This window comes from Opisthocomus hoazin, chromosome 8 (genome assembly GCF_030867145.1).
Source record: "Opisthocomus hoazin isolate bOpiHoa1 chromosome 8, bOpiHoa1.hap1, whole genome shotgun sequence".
Taxonomy (NCBI): Eukaryota; Metazoa; Chordata; class Aves; order Opisthocomiformes; family Opisthocomidae; genus Opisthocomus; species Opisthocomus hoazin.
The window spans coordinates 72,705,869-72,724,265 of NC_134421.1; the positions used below are offsets into that span (position 1 = coordinate 72,705,869).

At 48.0% G+C, this 18,397-nt stretch overlaps 1 protein-coding gene across 1 annotated transcript in view; it reads left to right on the top strand.

The window, feature by feature from the left end:
- LOC142362173 (uncharacterized) overlaps positions 1-18,397 on the top strand; it is a 137,726-nt gene that overhangs the window by 22,136 nt on the left and 97,193 nt on the right. The window contains exons 2-7 of the mRNA XM_075428237.1: positions 8,486-8,625; positions 12,050-12,230; positions 12,673-12,832; positions 15,196-15,289; positions 16,384-16,557; positions 17,535-17,695. Of these exons, the coding sequence (XP_075284352.1) occupies positions 8,556-8,625; positions 12,050-12,230; positions 12,673-12,832; positions 15,196-15,289; positions 16,384-16,557; positions 17,535-17,695 (840 nt within the window). The 5' untranslated portion in view covers positions 8,486-8,555. The remainder of the gene's footprint in view (positions 1-8,485; positions 8,626-12,049; positions 12,231-12,672; positions 12,833-15,195; positions 15,290-16,383; positions 16,558-17,534; positions 17,696-18,397) is intronic.

An 18,397-nucleotide genomic window follows, 5' to 3' on the forward strand; every position in this document is an offset into this window, starting at 1 on the left:
ACATTGTGATGCTGCTCAGCTGATGCGTACCCAGGTGATGCTATCAGAGTCGGTAGAAGGGTCAGAAGCTGCTGGAGTTGTAGCAGAGCCAGTTGTTTCTTGTAGACCTCCGATGAGCAGCAACCTCCAGCAAAACTCTCCTGCAGAGTTATCCACCTCAAACCTTCACTGGGCTCTCGGCATTTCCAAGAAGGAGAGAATAGGGGTGGGCAGCAAACCCTCCTTTGCTGTTTGCAACAGCTGCACAAGTAACAACATCAATCCCCCCCCAGGCTGGGTCTCATGGAGAGGAAGAAAGAGACTGGTTGGAGACAATCTTCACAACCACCATCTGACTGTAACTTTCTGCTTGGAAAGGTTTCTAAGTTTAGCTAAGAAGGTACTTTTACTATTGTTAATGTGAAAACCTGATGTGTGGGGAGTCACCATGGTGTGGAGGAAAGGAGAGGAGGGTCTAGATTTCATTTCCAGGACTCACAAGGTATTTTTCTGCTTTTCTCCTTGGTGCTTCTAAGCTGAAATGTTCCATCCACTGCTCCCAGATGCTGCTTGGATAGTTTCTGCAGGAGGCAGAAGATCACAAAACCATCCCCAGCTAGACATGACTTTGCAAGCTGTCCCATACCAGGGGAAGAGGTGTCACCTGCCAGTTACCTCCAGCTACTTGTCACCTTTTTGTCGGCCTTGCTGCCCTCTCCCCAGCGGGGAATGGCCAAAAACCCAAACCCCCTCCATGAAGTTTTGCCCTTAACTGTCTGTTTCCATCAGACCTGAGTAAATCCTAACCAGTGCTTTGCTCCATGTTGTGTGACCCCAATAGGAACAACTGGAGTTGTGGAAGAGGGTATTGGAGCTGTGCTGGAGCCTGATGGACAGGGAGAGGATGTGGCAGAAACCTCCCAATGCCACATCTCCCACCTCGGAGGAGAATCATAGCCAAGCCTTGCCCTGCTCTCAGGAGACCTATTGATAGGTTAATCCAGCTGCTTTTGTACATGGCCTCTGTCTCCCCAACACATTTCCTGGGGAAACAACAGCTCTGGGGTCTAAACCTCGAACTGGTGGGACTGGGTGGCCAGCAGCCCTTGTGGGTCACTGCCTTTGAACAAGCCAAGCACGTTCAGCTGGGTGCCGAAGCGGAAAATAGGCTTCCTCCAGCTCTCACTTCATCTTCTTTTCTTGAGCAGCCTCACAAGATTTACCCCCCTTCTCTCCCCATCATCTCTGTTAAACATTACTATGCAGTGCAACCCCTTTAAATCAGGAAATCAATGGTATTTATTTAAAAAAAAGAAAGACCCAACAAAACATTTTCTCAAAGCTCTTTCTCCGAGAGAGGGAGGGAAGGTGTTTACCCATTCTGCAAGGAGCAGCAGTTTTTCATGATTGCTGACGCTGCTGTTTAAACAGGCTCTGCGCTGCAGCATGCGGGCAAAAGTGCTCCTTGGAAAAGGTTTCCTTGCTGACCACAGGACTGCTGGTTGGAGCCTGGTATGGACGCACTGTCTTGTTGCTTTGATATCATTTATTGGTATTTTTAAAATTTTAGGAAATCCCATTTTTCCTTTCCTAGTCGTGTAGCCAAAACTTTCACTGTCACTGTAGTGAAAGGGATCTTCCAGAACATGGAAAATCCTGTATGAGGCCTCAAAGGGGTGTGAAGACCCATGTGAGGGGAGTGGCGTGAAATGGGTGGACATGACCAATACCCAGCTCACACCATCTGAAGGACCTGAGTGTGTTCAGCTGGAGTTAGTGCTCCTGATCCACGTAATTATTTCTCAACACTCTGGGCTGTGTTCATACAATCCTGGTTTAGCCTGAGAGGTATCCAGGGGGCTTTCAAAAAAGCCAAGGATAATCCCAGCCCCTTTCGGTTGAATTTGAGCTCTGGCTCTCCATACCATTTTGTACCTCTTCTTGCAAAGGAAGCATCTCCTCTACATGGATCAGCCCCTCTGGCTGCTCCTGCAGAGTCCCATGCATTTCAGGACTGTGCCTCCAGCTACCAGTAAGTCAATACCTTCATATTTCTTTACGAAAACAGCTTAAAATCTGTATTCAAAGGATTTAGAGAGAAATCAATTACCATAAAAATCTATTAACTCCATCAAAAAAGGAACTGTAAACTTTTGACCCCCTGAGGCTGATTTCTGTCAAGCGAGGAACAACCCGTGATTAACCAGATTTTACCTCCCATTCAAATCTACCATTTTCCTTGAGGTTTAAAAATGTCTTTAACCCCCCTGCAGCAAATGGTTCCTTATGACCGGAGAGGACCTGCAGCATTCCCCCACCAGGCTTTTCCAAGTGAAGATTTCAAAGCCGAAGGAGAGAACCGGCATTTCCCCAGCAGCAAATTCTGAACACATTTGCTTGTGAAATGGATGGACCCTGTAACTGACACCAGCTATTGCTTCTCCATCCTGTCTCCTGAGTTTTCCTTATGTTGGTGACGACATGCTGCTTTTGGATGAGCTGTCGGTACCTTTTAGGAGCTGACAGCGGTCGTGACCTTTGCTTTCCACCTCTGTGAGCCGTTAGGATTTACTCCATCCTTTGCCTCTTTGCTGGTGTCTCTAAGTCTCGAGCCCTTGGTTTTATTTTTCACCTTGCCACCAAAATTCAGTGGTCTGAATCTGTCCTTTGCTTTAATTGGTGCAACCTGTGCCTTGTTTTTGCCCCATCCAAACATCGTGCAAAATAACATGTAGATGTGCTGGGACCTCGGTGACCTGCTAATGCTGGTGCCATCAATTCCTGGAGCATCTCCATATCCTTCTCCTGCCCGGCTCTCCAGAGCTTCCACACCCTGAAGTTCCCATTAAGTCTGCTGAGCTCTATTTCCATTACACATCTCAGCATGATCTCTTTGTGGAGCTGCTGGGGTCTCTCTCCATAGGATTTTGTGATGTGCCTGGCACTGCTGGGTTGGGTACAGTGGTGTCTACATCTTAGTAGTAAGATGTAGCTGAAGCTCCGATGAGTTCTCTACTGGCTAATATAAGGTTGTGCTCAGCCTGCAGTCTTTCAGAGGAAGCTGCATATAGGATATCCTTCCTCTGTCCAGCTGGCTGGTTTCAGGAGGCTTGTATGAAAACATCTGAGACCTGCTATCCTCTGCCAGATTTGGCTAAAATTGTCAAGATTTTGCTAGGTCGTGAGGCAGAGGGTCTGTCTTCTTGTGTGGTATGTGCAGTGGTGGGTGTTGGTGTCTTCTCCCGAGTAACCAGCGACAGGACAAGAGGAAAAGGCCTCAAGTTGCATCAGGGGAGGTTTAGATTGAATATTGGGAAAAATTTCTTTAGTGAAAGAGTGGTCAGGCATTGGAACAGGCTTCCCAGGGCAGTGGTGGAGTCCCCATCCCTGGAGGTGTTCAAAAACCGTGTAGATATAGCACTTTAGCAGGCATGGTGGTGTTGGGTTGACAGTTGCACTTGGTGACCTTAGAGGTCTTTTCCAACCTTAATGATTCTATGATACTATGATTCTATGATCTTTACGGATCCCCTGGGAACGCTACGTGTGCCCAGGTGCAGCTCTCTACTGTAATTCTGTGTCTATATGCAGCAGGGATATTTAATAGATGGAGTCAGCAGCATCCAGCATGGGTGATCCTAGGGCAGGAGATGCGGGAGATCCAGCTGGAGTCACGGACAAATGGGAGGCAGGCACCAACCAGATGAGACTGCAAATCCTCTGGGCACTGGGTCTCATCCCTTTTAGACAGACCTTGCTGACGGGGGTTATTTATTTATTCCAAAATTTGTTGGCAAATAAAAAGGAAGAAGAGTTTATTGCAAACATATACACAGGAAGAATAAATGGAGGGGAACAGCCCAGCCTCTGGCACTACTGCAAGTATGTAAGACCTGCTTTTTTTCCTCTCCTACCCTCCTACATCTTGCCGAGCTCTGGCTTGACAGCTCTGTCATCTGATCCAGCTGAGGTAAAGGGAGAACCTGGTCCATCAACGTTATGGAGTTTGGAGGCAATTTGTTCAAGGAACTGTAAAATCCAGAGAAGTTGCCCCTATAAATTATTTACCGGGGGCGGTAAAAGATCAAGGGAATTGCTGGGATTCCTTGCAAAACCCCTGACGTTTATGGAGTTGTTCCCCTGCCCCTACCAGGTTTCTCTAAAGGTCTCTGTAGTGGTTTTAGGAGGTCTTTGGCAGGGGCTGATGGCAGCCAGTATCTGCAAAGATCTGATAAGACCTGCGGGATTGAAGTTTGCTAATATGTAATGTGAAAGATCAGCATTGTGGTGGCACCGAAGTGACCTGGTGACTCTAAGTGAACTGAGCTGCCTTGAGTTGTACAACGATGGTAGAGCAAATGGCAGTCCTCCATCAGCCCTGTTACCCAAAATATACCCTGAAAGATAGAGCACATGGAAGGAGCAAGCCCAGATGTGGCCTTGGCCTGCTGGTGGGCTGTGGATAGAGGGAGGTGTTGGAGCAAATGTCTGGAAGCTGCAGAGCAGTTCTTCACCCTGATGTATGTGTCCCACACTGCATTTCCTCACCTAAGGCTGATATTTCATACCCAGGTGAACCCTTAAATGCAGTGAGATTTTGGAAGGCATTAGGATCAGAGGAAAAACAAGAAAGTGACTCATTTTCCTTTCAGAGAACAGGACCCTTGAATTTGGGATCATCTGTAATCTGGATGTGTTGCAGTCATCCATCAAGGACCCACGCTGGCGATGCAGCAGCAGGAGTTGGGTGGGTTTTCACCCCAAGTGAGCATTCGCAGCTCACTGCTAGAAGGCAGAAAACAGCTTTAACTAAAATTTTAAAAATACATGTAATAAAAATTAGAAATATTTAATATGTTCAAAAATTGAACATGTAGAAGTTCAAGATGCATGCACGTGTGCATATATGAATTCATGTCTGCCAGGAAATCTGTTTCGTTTGTGGCATCCAGGTTATAGAAAGCTTTTGAATCCTTTTTCTCACCTTTGCAATGTGAATTCAAGGTGTGACTGTTCTGAGCTTGAGCAGGGTGTTTGCGTTGCATGAATGTTAACATTTACTCACTGAAGGCCTGGGGCTCACAGTGCTTTTCTCTTTGCCTCTGCAGAGTCTTCTAGGATTTATTCCTTATATGACTATTTTCCTTATTTTACTATTACTATGTTAATGTTCATTTTTTACTGTGTTTGTTCCGTACTGAACCATTACACAATATCAGAGCTGGAAAAAATGGAAAAAAATATAGAAGAATCACATGTTGAATTTTTAGCTGCAAAATCGTGCTGTGGCTTAGCTGCCCAAAGTGGCTACAGAAACTCAGACTTATTTTTTGCTGCTTAGGCTTTTTTTTTATTTCCTGCATATATATGAATTTGGGCAACAGATGCTGAAGATTCAGAGGTGTTTTCTTTTCTGTCCTTTGCCCCTTGCTGGCTCCATATTGTTCGCAAGGTATCATCATGGCATTACATACCCCTGCCCTGTGGGTCAGCGCTCTGGCCAGTGGTGCAAGGAAGCCAATGCTCTGGAGTAGACTTGTTGTCTGGCACATGCCGTGTCATACCACACGGGCATCTTAGAGGGACTCTCTTATTCTTTAAGAAAAAACCAGTATTTCTTTGGAATTGCAGAGAGGAATTGAGATTTCTGTTAGCATTGAAGCTTTTTCTGAATGGTATCTTTCCATGCGTTTTGGGCTTAGTCTATCCCAAGAGGTCAAGCAGCAAGGAAATTTCATCCTTGGTTTAGGACAGGAATGGAGAGGATGAGGTGGGAGAGGGTAAAATGTCGCATTTGGAAAGGCAGGAGGTATGATTTAGCTTGAGTCCAACATCAAGCCTCGTGTCTGAAGGTAGAAGCTACTTACAAACCTATTCTGAAGGCAATGAGTTTGGACCTTGCTAATTTACTGCTACCTTCTCTTAATTGTAAGAGAAGGATTGGTGACAGCCAAAGGCAATGAAGGCCATGAGCGCTGGTGGCCTCCAAGGTTGGTGTGTGTTTTAGAGGACCTCAAAGCCAGGCAGGACCCCATGGGGTGGCAGTGGATGATGCTAACACATGCAGGTTCCTTTGCCCCAGGTACAGCACCAGGGATCCACGAGGCACTTACGAAAATCGGCATTCTGGAAGATCTTCTTCTGTCTCAGTGTGGCAGCTGGTATTTTGGGGGCAGGATTGGGTGAGCTGGTCACAGTACTGTTTGCAGGAACTGGGGAATCTTCCCCGTACAGACCAGTAAGACCATTAGGGCAGACTTCAGTGCCAGCTGTTGTGATGGACATGTACTCTCGAAGGATCCACATTAGCTATCTCAGTACATATTACATTGCATTTCTGGTGTTATTTTAGGTATGGAAATTCTCAGAACAGTGCGTTGTATTTACGAGCTAAATTGTCCTTCACTTGGTTCATATTTTGAGCAGGAGGAAGTGTAGAGGTGTGAATGATGGGAGGAAGAGAAGCAGAGAGGGTGGAAGGAGGCCCTTTTTGAAAAACACTGAAATAAGGATCTCTGCAGGAACATTTCTGGAGGGGCATACATTTTTAATAATACTAACACAGAGCTCAGAAGCTCAGTCAAAGGTTTTGCTGCCTTCCTGCTCCATGAAAGGTTTGTTATAGTCCAGGATAGACCCTGCCCTATGGAGCTGTCATTAAATGGGAAGGGAAAAGGGGATGCTGCCAGGCTGGCGTTGCAAGAAGGGTGCTGGGACCTGAGGGGCGATGCGGTGATCTTGCCACAGCTTGTAACACATCTCTTGCAAAAGAGGTGGGGGTAAAACCTGGTTTTCTTAGGTCTCAGCTCTGCACTTTTCCTCCAGAACCTGATTTTCTAGAAGGTCGTTTACTCCTGTTGTTAAAAATCCTGCATTTGCTTGGTTATTTTGGGGTTTGGTTTGGTTTTTTTTTGGTGGGGAAGGGGATTGTGGTTTTGCTTTGAAGCCATCCCCACAGGGACTAATGGCAGCACCGCACGCAGAGGTTTCTGACAGGAGTTACGAAGGAAGGACACAGCACAGGTTAACCACTGCACAACAGAGACCTTGATTACATCCAAGTACACCCAGCAATTAGCAGAGGAGAGAGGGAAAATGAGAAGCAGAAAACACATTAGGGGAACTTAAGTCCTGAGGGTCTCAGAGATGGGTGTAGCTACGTGATGGGCAAGGTGATCACAGCCCTGGTGCCCCTGCTGTGAAGACCAGGCTGCTACAGGCACTTGACCTTCATCTTGCTTGTTTGGGGATTCATGTAGGTGGGGTTATCACAGAATCACAGAATGGTCAGGGTTGGAAGACACCTCTGGGGGTCAGCTAGTCCAACCTCCCTGCCGAAGCAGGGTCACCCAGAGCAGGCTGCACAGGACCTTGTCCAGGCGGGTCTTGAATATCTCCAGAGAAGGAGACTCCACAACCTCCCTGGGCAGCCTGTTCCAGTGCTCCGTCACCCTCAGAGGGAAGAAGTTCTTCCTCGTGTTCACCTGGAACTTCCTCTGCTTCAGTTTGTGCCCGTTGCCCCTTGTCCTGTCGCTGGGCACCACTGGAAAGAGTCTGGCCCCATCCTCCTGAAACTCACCCTGCAGATATTTAGAGGCATTTCTAAGGTCCCCTCTCAGTGTTCTCTTCTTTAGGCTGTTATTCCAGGGTGTGCACAGGAACTCAGCCTTGTTTTCCAAAAGGGGCTCAATCTATAATGCAGTGTGATTTTGAGGTTGCACATTGTTAACTGGAAGGAACCATCCAGCCCTGGCAAAGAGCTAAGCTCAATGAAGTCATCAAGCTCATCTTTTCCCCACACCTGTAATTTCCACCCTGGAAGTAGTCCCTGTCTCCCAGTGAAATCCGAGATGAGCAGGTGAGGCTCACAACAGGACAACTTTTTATTGCCCATTAAAAAAGGAATAAAACGCCTTCTGGCAACGCCACTTCTGCTGCAGTTGTTACTTCTTAAAGAGAAGTCCCTGCTTCACAGAGGGAGACTTCTGTAGCAACTTTGGAGTGTCACTAAACTGTCCATAGGCAGGAACCAGAGCTATCAGCCCCCTTGGGCTGCTCCACGATGGTGGGCTGGATCTCCAAGGGCAGCAAGTGAAAAGCAGTTAATCCTGGATTTAGGACCCTGAAGGTTAGTTGCAAAACAAGCTAAGAAAGACTTGAGTGCAGGTGATTGCTGTCTGCAGTGATCTTCTAGTGATCTTTTCTCTCTGGGTAACTGAGGCAGCATATGCTTCCCTCTTTCATCTCACCACTTAGGCTTAATTGCCCAAGGCTGTTGTTGCTGGAAGAAGGGTGCTGTTAGGGAACGGTGCTGGGGGAGCAAAGCTGAGCTGTGCCCTGTAGCATCGGCAAAGTTATGAAGGAATTAGTGGATTTATGGACTTTACTGCCAATTGCTTAAGCCAAGATGAGCCTTTGTAGCTGGAGAAAAGCTTCCCTTGCCACTGTAGGCAGGTGGGAGCATCATACTCAGATGGTGTGCGTTAAAGCCTCTTTTCTCCTGCAGATGAATGACTCTCCAGGCTGTGTGCTGACTCTAGGAACCAAGAAGGAGCTTCCTCCCAAGGAAAAGGAAAATGTTGTACGCCCAGATCATTGCCCTGGCAGTGGCTGTGATGCAGTACAGAGCCATGGCCATTCATGAAGGTACGTGACAAGCGGGCTACCATGAATGCAGCAGCTGGGGGTGATGCTGGGAAACATCAGGGAGAGAAAGACCTTTTCCAAGCAGCTGTTTCTGCTAATGGCATGGATGCACGCACAGGTGCTGTCACGGTGGAGCTGTAGTGCTGATGCCTTTAACTTCTGCACAGGATCCTTTTAGGTTGGGGTCATCTGGCTAACAGAGCATCTCAGCTGGCCGCAAAAGGCAGGCAGGACATGACTTGCTGCATTAGGGTTTATGGGGAAATCAGGGCTCTCCTCAGCATCCCACCTCTAACACTGTTCCACCTCAGCTGCTCCAGAGGAAGGTAAGAAAAAGGGAAAACATATCCCCTCCTGATTCCTCTTCTATCTCCAAGACCTGTACAAGTCACCATACGGAGGCTATGAGAGAAAAGACCTCAAGGAAGCCTTGAAGCCTCCTGCTATTGTATAGAGTTGAGATAGCACAAGGTCTCACCTCTTCCTTGGCTCCCTGTTGCCTGTGCAAGCTCTCAAAGAGCTTTTGGGGAGGAGAGGCTGGAGCCAAAAGGCAGGAGACAAAAGGACCCCAGAGAAGCGCCTCATGGGATTACGGCATGATCCATGGCATAGCTCCAGCCTCAGGGTCCTGCATGATGGGGACGCTCCTTGTGAGCATCCTACAGAGCTAAACCAGAGCTCCCATGACTGTCACAGGGCAGGGTATGAGCCAGTGGGTCCTCCCTTTTCGAGTTGTTCTGCAGCAATAAGCCCCCAGGCTTTGAAGGTGCAAATTTACCTGGATTAAATTCACTAAATTCAACAAGGAGTTAATGGAAGATTTGGCATCAGCTACAAAATTAACTTGATTAAGTTCCCGTCCGTCAATTAAGCTAATATACTTGACTATAATGCTATTTAATTCAAAGCTGAGAACAGTGCAATAAATCAATGTTTACAGATGTCTCTGGCAAACTTGTGATTGATGAAACGTGGTAATTTTGGAGGTGCATGGAAAATTTCAAATAAAATCATATCCCCCTGTGATTAATATAGCTGTCTGTGTTGGTATTTTCACCAGAAGGTACCAATCCAAATATGCTTAATATCACACATTTCCAATGACAGCTTCAGGTACCTGATCCAAGCAGCAAACGCTCTTGGGTTTCATTGCCAAGCTGGACTTTTCTGGAAAGATACTGAGCTCCTGGCTCAGCATCTCACAGGGGCTCTGGTTGTCCCTTTATAGAGAAAGGGGCACCATCCTGCTCTTCTTAACACCGAGGAGCTCTTGCTTGTTGTCTTTCTCCTCGTTATCCCTGGATGTAAATGAGGGCAGGAGCATTGTGCAGGGTGAGCAAGACTCCCAGGGCCCAGGCACACGTGGAGAAGTCTCTCTGGGGATTTGGAATGTGGAGAGGTAGGTAGCAAAGGTCCCTCTGATACCAATGGCATTTTGAGCGTATTTTCCAGATCAGGGCCAAAAATGCAGGTCTCCTAGGAAAAGCTGCCTGCACTGCCTTGAGTAGCTCCAAGAGGTGGGTGATTCTGGGAGGGCTGGTGGACGATCTGCTCCATCTTGTTGAACCTTTATTGGGATTTTCTTGTGGTAATACAGGTTTTAGTTGACCTGTGAAGCTGTTGAACGATTTTGACCAGCTCTGAGGTCAGAGCTAAGGACTGGCATTGCCTTCCCTCCAAGTCCTTCTGGGGGAACAGGGACATCAAGGTCAAAGCTAGGGAAAAGGGCTAGATCCAAAATAAGGAGCAGCATCTGGGAAAAGAGCTTATGGTGATCTGCCGTTAGCAGCTGAGCTGCCTCCAAGACACCCCTGACACCTCAGCTGAAAAGCACTTACGGAGGACTGAGAAGGGAAGGGAGATCTCAACAGAGAGCTGGAGGAAGGAAAATTGAATTAATTGTCTGCTATTTTTGTCAAGGGAATGTGCTTTCTGTTCCCAGCTGAGATAAACCAAAAAAAGCCAATCATTGTTTTTCCTGCAGTAAACAGAACTGTTAAGTCGTGAAGAGCTTGGTGTCAGGAGACACAAAGAAAGATGAAGAAATTAAAAACCTAGGGTAACAAAGACCCTTGGACTTCCATCTAGCTGCAGCCTGCAAATGATCCTCTGTCCTGCTGTGTGGCCAAAGGGGGTTGATCAGGGACACGGCAATGAAGGAGAGCACAAAACCTGCCTGTTTCCAAGCCCTTTGGGGAGCCTGCTTATAGAAATGGGGTAGAAGCCAGGTAAATTGAAGAGGCTGAGCTAAAACAGGCTTTCCATTTGCAGCAGAAGCATAAGAAACCCACCTAGCACATCTCCCCAGCAAACTGGAACATATATTGCAACCTGGTTGGGTGTGGGTTGGGTCTCCAGACCCGCAGCTGAAAGACAAGGCAGCGGCTGGGTAAAGTCCTAAGCAGCTGTGACACAAAATGAAAAACATATGAAGAGGTTGAGCCCAGTCCTGGTGAGCAAGGTACAAAAAGCTCTTCTCCAGCAGTCAGCAAGGTCTACTTTTTAGCAGACCTACAGTAATAACTCAGCATCTATCTGCAAGGGAGAGAAACACCAAAGAAAATATAAATTTTTAACATCTCTTGTAGAGCCTTCATGAATTTAAGCGTCCCTAAAAGTCATCAGATTTCTGCCCATGAAATATATTTATTGGATACCTAAAGAAAATCAAATTCAGAGGAGACTGAACACTGTAAAGGGAAATATGCCTTGATGTTCGTTAAACAAATTTCCCTGTACACCTGTCCCTTCCCTGCCAGCTGTCATCAGATAGCTCTGGCTTGTGCAGAGAAAAACACTCAAATTGTTCATTCTTTGCACAAGATACTTTTCAGGCTCGGGGCTGCTGGCAGCTTGGCAAGAGGGGAGCATTGCAGAGCTGAATACACAGAACAGCCCGAGCTCTCTCTGTGCAAGACTGGAAGACTTGGTTGTTTTAGAGCTGGCAAAGCATGGATGGCCAGGTGGCCCCATATCTGCGTGGGTGTCCCACATTAGCTCTGGAGACCCTGATGCAAGAAGCCCAGGATAGTCGGTGTGGTGGCAGAGCTGCCACATTCCCAAAATTCAGTTGTGCGTGGCTCGGGTGTCGACATCTGCCTCTGGGCATATGAAACCCCCAGGCATCCCCTTGCTTCCAGCACATCCTGCAGATCCTTGATGGCTCTAGGTCTTGGTGTCTGTGCTTAAAATGAGGAATTTTCTCTTGGTGAGAACAGAAAAATGGGTAATTAGGAGGAAAGGAAAGAGAACAAAGCAGCCTGTTGCTCTGGGAAGCCCATGATTACTCACTTCATTGGCGCTAAGCATGGTCTATCTTCCTTAGCTGCAATATCTCGGGGGTTTTCATGGCTCAGAGGGGTTTATCTCCTGGCTGGCTCATTGGTGATGTGGGATGAGCCTTTCTGCCCTTCTTCTCTCTCAGCATGCAGGACGGCGGAGGTGGCCGATATTTTGTTCCTCGTGGGGCAGTCGCAGGGTGCAGGGATGGAGAGCTCCCAGCTGGTCAAGGACTTCATCAGCAGCATGGCCTGTTCCTTTGAGAACGTGGTGATGGGCGAAGGAGGCATACGGCTGGCGGTGGCACTCTATGGGGAGCAACCAAGGTGCGTCAGTCCATCCTCTACTACTAGCACCTGGGTTTCTGTAGCCCTATAGCTCTAGATGGGCAATCATGTCCCTATGGTTAAAGAGCTCTTGCTGCTCTGATGAACCATTATAAGAGCAGAGCAAGAGTTCAACCCCGAGCAGTGTCACCAGAGTCTAGAGATGCTTGGCCGTGGGGAACTCTTCCAGGGCAGGGAGGCTGGCGTTTACCACAGCCATAAGAAATACTCTGCCATCCAATTTTACATAGCGTTTTATAGTAACAGGGCTCTGGGTCCCTTGACCAATGTGAAGAGGACTCCTTGCCTACATAGGAGTCTAGTGTGACCAGCTAACTGTCAACATTATTGCTGGTCGTTACTACTAGCAATGCATCCTTGCTGCAACAATAGTGTTTTCTTGCTCCTTATTCACACCTATTCTCCCATTTCTCATTCCCAGGATGAGTGTTGAGCTCACGGATTATGTGACCATCAAAGAAATGCTGGTGGCAATTCAGGATCTCTCCATCAAAGGCAGCAGCTTAAAAACAGGGTCAGCTCTGGCATTTGCAGCTCACACCATGTCTCGCCTGGACATGCTGCGAGAGGATGCAGCAAAGGTAAGCAGCCTTCTGTGATGACTACCCTGGTGTCACCCTCAGCAGGGATCAGACCTTGGGCTTCTTCACCTGAAGGCATGAATCAGCCATCTGGGTTTTATTTATCCCATCTGATTTTTAGCTTGGAGTTGAGGTACCACATTTAGAAGCTCGTTCACCTTCAGGTCACTTTACTGGTGATAGCAGGAGACAGGCACTTCCAGATTTTCAAAAGACTGACTTTTAAAAATGCTCATGTTTCCCCACGGGTTGCAGAGGGACCCAGCATTCTAGTCTTAAATGCCTCCAGCTGAGTACCAAAATTTGGGGCACTTACTGCATAAGCTAAATAAGCAGGCTCAGGACGTGATAAGGACAAGGAGACAAGTTGTGGTGTTGGTGCATGTAGCTGTGGCTTGTAGTCTGGACCCATCTGCTCTGGTTACAGAGAGTGGCAGTACAATTCGCATCTTACTCGAAAAGCAGGGACGCTGCAGTGTCTTTAGCTTTCAGACATCAGTCGTGGATCATTGGGGACCTTAAAAATTCTTCCAAATATCTGAAGGGTGGGTGTTAGGAGGATGGGGCCAGACTCTTTGCAGTGGTGCCCAGTGACAGGACAAGGGGCAATGGGCACAAACTGAAGCAGAGGAAGTTCCGTCTGAACACGAGGAAGATCTTCTTCCCTCTGAGGGTGATGGAGCCCTGGAACAGGCTGCCCAGGGAGGTTGTGGAGTCTCCTTCTCTGGAGATATTCAAGACCCGCCTGGGCAAGGTCCTGTGCAGCCTGCTGTAGGTGACCCTGCTTTGGGAGGGGGGTTGGACTAGATGACCCCCAGAGGTCCCTTCCAACCCCAACCATTCTGTGATTCCTTCATTGTTTTCTTCAGATCATTTTTTTGAAAACTGTTTTGTTTGTAATTTCTAAGGAGGTCTGAGGATGCTGAGGATGCTAAAGGGAAGGTGCTGCATTCTGGTTTGCTCTGCAGGCTGCATGAAACTGTTCACTCTGCTCTGCTCTGGTGGTAGATGGTCTTGAAATTTAGAAGGGGGCAGCCACATTGGGGAGCGGACAAACTCCCATAATTGAGTCTGAAACTATCACAGCCGGCTTTCGCCTCCCATGGGCCTCCCTCATTTGCAGCTTGGTGCTGCGCCTTCCCCTCTACTCTGAGATCCTGCGTGCCAAAAGCGGTCCGTGTGATCTGTGCGATCAGTGTGGTGTGACGAGTGTGGTCAGTGAGACCTGTTTCAGGTCACAGAGCAGGAGGGAGAACATGACGATATAGGTGGGATGTGTTACCCACCTCAACCGCCCGCTTAAAGGTGTTGCAGTAGGGTGTGTCTTCATTATAGCATCCCATGCACCAGCCATATTTCCTGCTATGTGATCTGACATGGGACTACCTAAAAAGCTTGAAAGATCTGGGGTTACTGAGCTGGCTGTCACAGAATCACAGAATGTTACGGGTTGGAAGGGACCTCTGGGGGTCATCCAGTCCAACCCCCCTGCCGAAGCAGGGTCACCCAGAGCAGGCTGCACAGGACCTTGTCCAGGCGGGTCTTGAATATCTCCAGAGAAGGAGACTCCACAGCCTCCCTGGGCAGCCTGTTCCAGGGCTCCATCACCCTCAGAGGGAAGAAGTTCTTCCTCATGTTCAGCTGGAACTTCCTCTGCTTCAGTTTGTGCCCATTGCCCCTTGTCCTGTCGCTGGGCACCACTGTAAAGAGTCTGGCCCCATCCTCCTGACCCCCACCCTGCAGATATTTATAGGCATTTCGAAGGTCCCCTCTCAGCCTTCTCTTCTCCAGGCTAAACAAGCCCAGCTCCCTCAGCATTTCCTCGCAGGAGAGATGCTCTTGTCCCCTCATCGTCCTCGTAGCCCTCCACCGGACTCTCTCCACTCTCTCCTGGCATTTAAACCCAGGCTGTGACTGAGAGAGTTTCTTACCACCTGTATCACCATCCAGGTGCCAGTGGACAAGCGTGTTGTCCATGGTGCAGCCAAGTCCTCCTTTAAGCATTGCTCTTGTGGACTTGTAGGGGTGAATCCTGTCTCTGTGCAGGCATTAATCTACTTCTGGACCTGGATTACTGCCCCAGGCAGAGGTGAGGCACAGTCAGGCAGGAGAAGACATGCAGAGCAGATGAGCAGCAGCATTTATGCCCTGCTTCCTTCCCAGCTTATGCTCATGAAAACTGATTTCGTGTGAGTTACCCCAGAGGTGTGGGTTATCGAAAGATTTATTTTCAAGTTCCCATCGCTTTAGAGAGGTGGACTTCATCCAAGGTCTGACTTGTCAGTGTGAAAATCCTGCGACTGTTTCTGTGACCACTGATGTTGTGCTCTTTCATTCTCTGTCTCTTACTCCAATTCTCGCAGGTCGTCGTTTTGATCACAGATGGGAAATCCAGTGACTCAGTTGAAGATGAAGCCCGAGTCCTGCAGGATGGGGGGGTGACGGTGTTTGCTGTGGGTACGTATGGACACGCTAAGTTACATGGAGCACGGCCACGAAATACTGTGAGTGCACCAACATACAGTCTACACACTGGGGAAGATTCCTGATGCACAACACCCTCCTCCTCTGAAAACTGCACCCATCCCCAGGCTCAGTCGCTAGCAGCTACTGCAAGTACAGGAAAAGCACATCTGTGCTGTGCTTGGGTATTTTTTGTTGTTGTTGATAGATGATTTATTTAGTGGAAATGTGTGGTTTTGCATCTGTCAAAACTACTTGCGAATTCAGGAGGAGTTCAGTAAATAGTTCCATGAAAGTCAAAACGTTTTGATGTGACATTTTCAAAAATGAAATGTTTTTACTTTTGAAGGTTTCTCTTAATGGGGTTCAGAGACCAACTTCAGCTACGTTAGAAATGTCCATCACAATAATTCCATGGGCAAGGAAAAGTTTCAGCACCCCCCAGTCTCGAAGAGCTAAATACAGGCATTTATTACAAGTAAAACCCTTCCCTTCACCAAACATTTCATGGGGGAAGAAGGGAATGATGGTGGTGCTTCATTATAGAGAGCAACCATGTCAATCTGGACAAATGTGAGGTGAAAATTGGGGGGGGGGTAGTTTGTTGAGGGGGGGTTCCCCCCCCTTTTTTTAATTCAACCACAGGAAAACCTGCAATGTTCACACAGCCTCCCAAAGTCCCGTTGTCTGCTCATCCATCAGAACGTCAGAAATGTCTCTGTGTCCAATGGGAAGGATGAAACCAGATCCTGCCCTGCTGCTTTTCACTTTTCACCCCAAGAGAGCTTTCCACCTCTGAGCCCTTTAGCAGCCAAATACCCTGGGGTATTTCTCTAACATGCCTTTGGAGAAAACCTGGACCTCTTTTCCTTGATGGAAGAGGCTTCATCTGCTCCACCACTGCCCATCCAGCTTGAGTGTTCATTCCTTGTTTCATCCTTTGGTGTGGGCAGCACGACTGCAAAGCTGGTGTGAAACTCAACGGCCAGCACATTGCTCCCACTTGCTCTTCACAGCCCTTGCCAATGCCTGGCCTGCCCCAGGGATGGTGCTTGATGTCCTCCTTTCCTCCTCTTTTCTTCTTCTAGGAATTAACGGTGCTGACAAGAATGAACTGAACAAAATAGCTTCGGAGCCCACTGCAGAGCATGTGCTTTACGTTGAAGATTACCACCTGCTCCACAATGTGGCCCCAAAACTCTCTCGAAGGCTCTGTTTCACTGCCTCAGAGCCACCACGGCCCATCAAGCAGACTCTGCAAGGTGCGTCAGAGCTCTCCCTTTGTCCTGCTTTCCATGTGCTCAAACCAGCCCCTTCACAGTCCCTAGACATGCCAGCTGCACCACGGAGATGCACCTCCCACATCCCCTCTGTTCATCACAAGGGAGCTTTAGGGGTTGGATGAGCCTAAAGGAGCAGCCAGTTCATGGAGCATCTATTGCTTGGGGGTCAGTGGTCCTGCATATTTTGCTTGTGTCTGCATCTCCATGGTTTATCTGGTGATACCAGAACCTGAAAGTCTTGCTACCAGTTCAAACAAAAGGAGCAGCAATGAGCTAGGGCAGCTTTTCTGCCCCTTGGGGGCTTTCATCATGGGCCTCTTATGGTGAACTTCAGCTCAGGGTCTCAGGATGAACTTCATTCCCTGCAGAAGATGCAAAGAGCAGCCAAAAATATCTCCAAAGAGATCTAGATCGCTCCCCAAAGAGGTATTTATGTTGCAGTGAATTCAGAGGTGATGGCAATGAATTCCTGCCCCCTTCTTGGCCCACAAATACATGAGAAGAGGAGTCAGATGCTTGGGGTTTAGACTAGGACAACTTCTTCTGAGTCCTCAAAGGGTCTCTTTCTGCTTTCTCTGAGGTTCTGTAGCACTTCAGGGCTTCCTGTGATGTTTCATGGAGAGTTCAAGCTTTCTGGCAGACTCTCTTCTGGTGGCACTAAAGAGAAAGGCAGGAAGGAGCTGATGCCCTATGCATTGAGCAGGTGTTCACAGGGGAAATGTAGCCAGAACGAATTTTGGTTTTCCTTCTTGTGCTGTCAAGCAATTTGCCAAAAGACAACGTGCTTGTGTGGCTCTGGCCTGGAAACAGATCCAGCTGCCCCTGCGCTCTCAACCTGTGTGACTGCCATCTATACCCAAGGCTTTCTCTGCCATGAATATGTTGACTCCATCAATGAACAGCTTGCACATGTACAGCACTGGTACCATCATGGCCTTTCCTTTCTCTTTTTGCAGCTGAGAAGATCGTCGGCCCCCGGGATTTGCATGTCAGCGAGCACAGCCACAGCTCTCTGCGACTCACGTGGATGCCAGCTACAGGGAGGGTGACGGGCTACCATGTTCGTCTGCATCCCTTGCTGCCTTCGGGGCAGTCGGTTTCGGAGGACCAGCGGCAGGTAGAGTTGAATTCCCATTTTGCAGAGCACCAGTTGCAGGTCACAGGTGCAGGTTTGTCCTCTGCTGAGGCTGCTGATTGCTCAGCATATTTAGGAGATGACACCATATCCCTCAGACATCCCCGTCAGAGCCCAATGCACTGGCAAAAAATTCCCGAAGCTTGAAGTGAAGGTCTATAGATAGATCATCATATTTGCAGGTGTGTTGGTTGCTCGTGCTAAATTTGGCATTGCCGTTGTGGTGAGGTGGAGTTTCTGGGGTGATGAGGGGGGAAAGTAGGGTGGGAGAAGGATGTGGCATGAACTGGCACAGACTGTTGGGACTGATAACAACAGGTCAATGGGAAGCACTCCTTTCTCTCCTTACCTCAGTGATCCCACCTCTCAGATAAGCCCACCCAGCTTCCCTAGCAGCATCCCCTGTTCATCTTGCTGCCAAAATTGTTCATCTTGGTAAGATCTCCATGTGTTTAGGTTTTGGATTTGCCATGTCTTTGCGTGAATGATGCTGCCATATGTGCCAGCTCACTCTGGTTCACTGCACAAAGTCTGAGAGTGGGATTGAAGGATAGAAATATATGCCTAAAAGCTGTGATTTCTAATAAGAGAACAAAGTTATGAAAGGATAAATTATTAAGGTTAAGATTATTAATTGTATTAATTATTAAGAGTGTATTTAACAAGAAAGATCATCCATGGCTG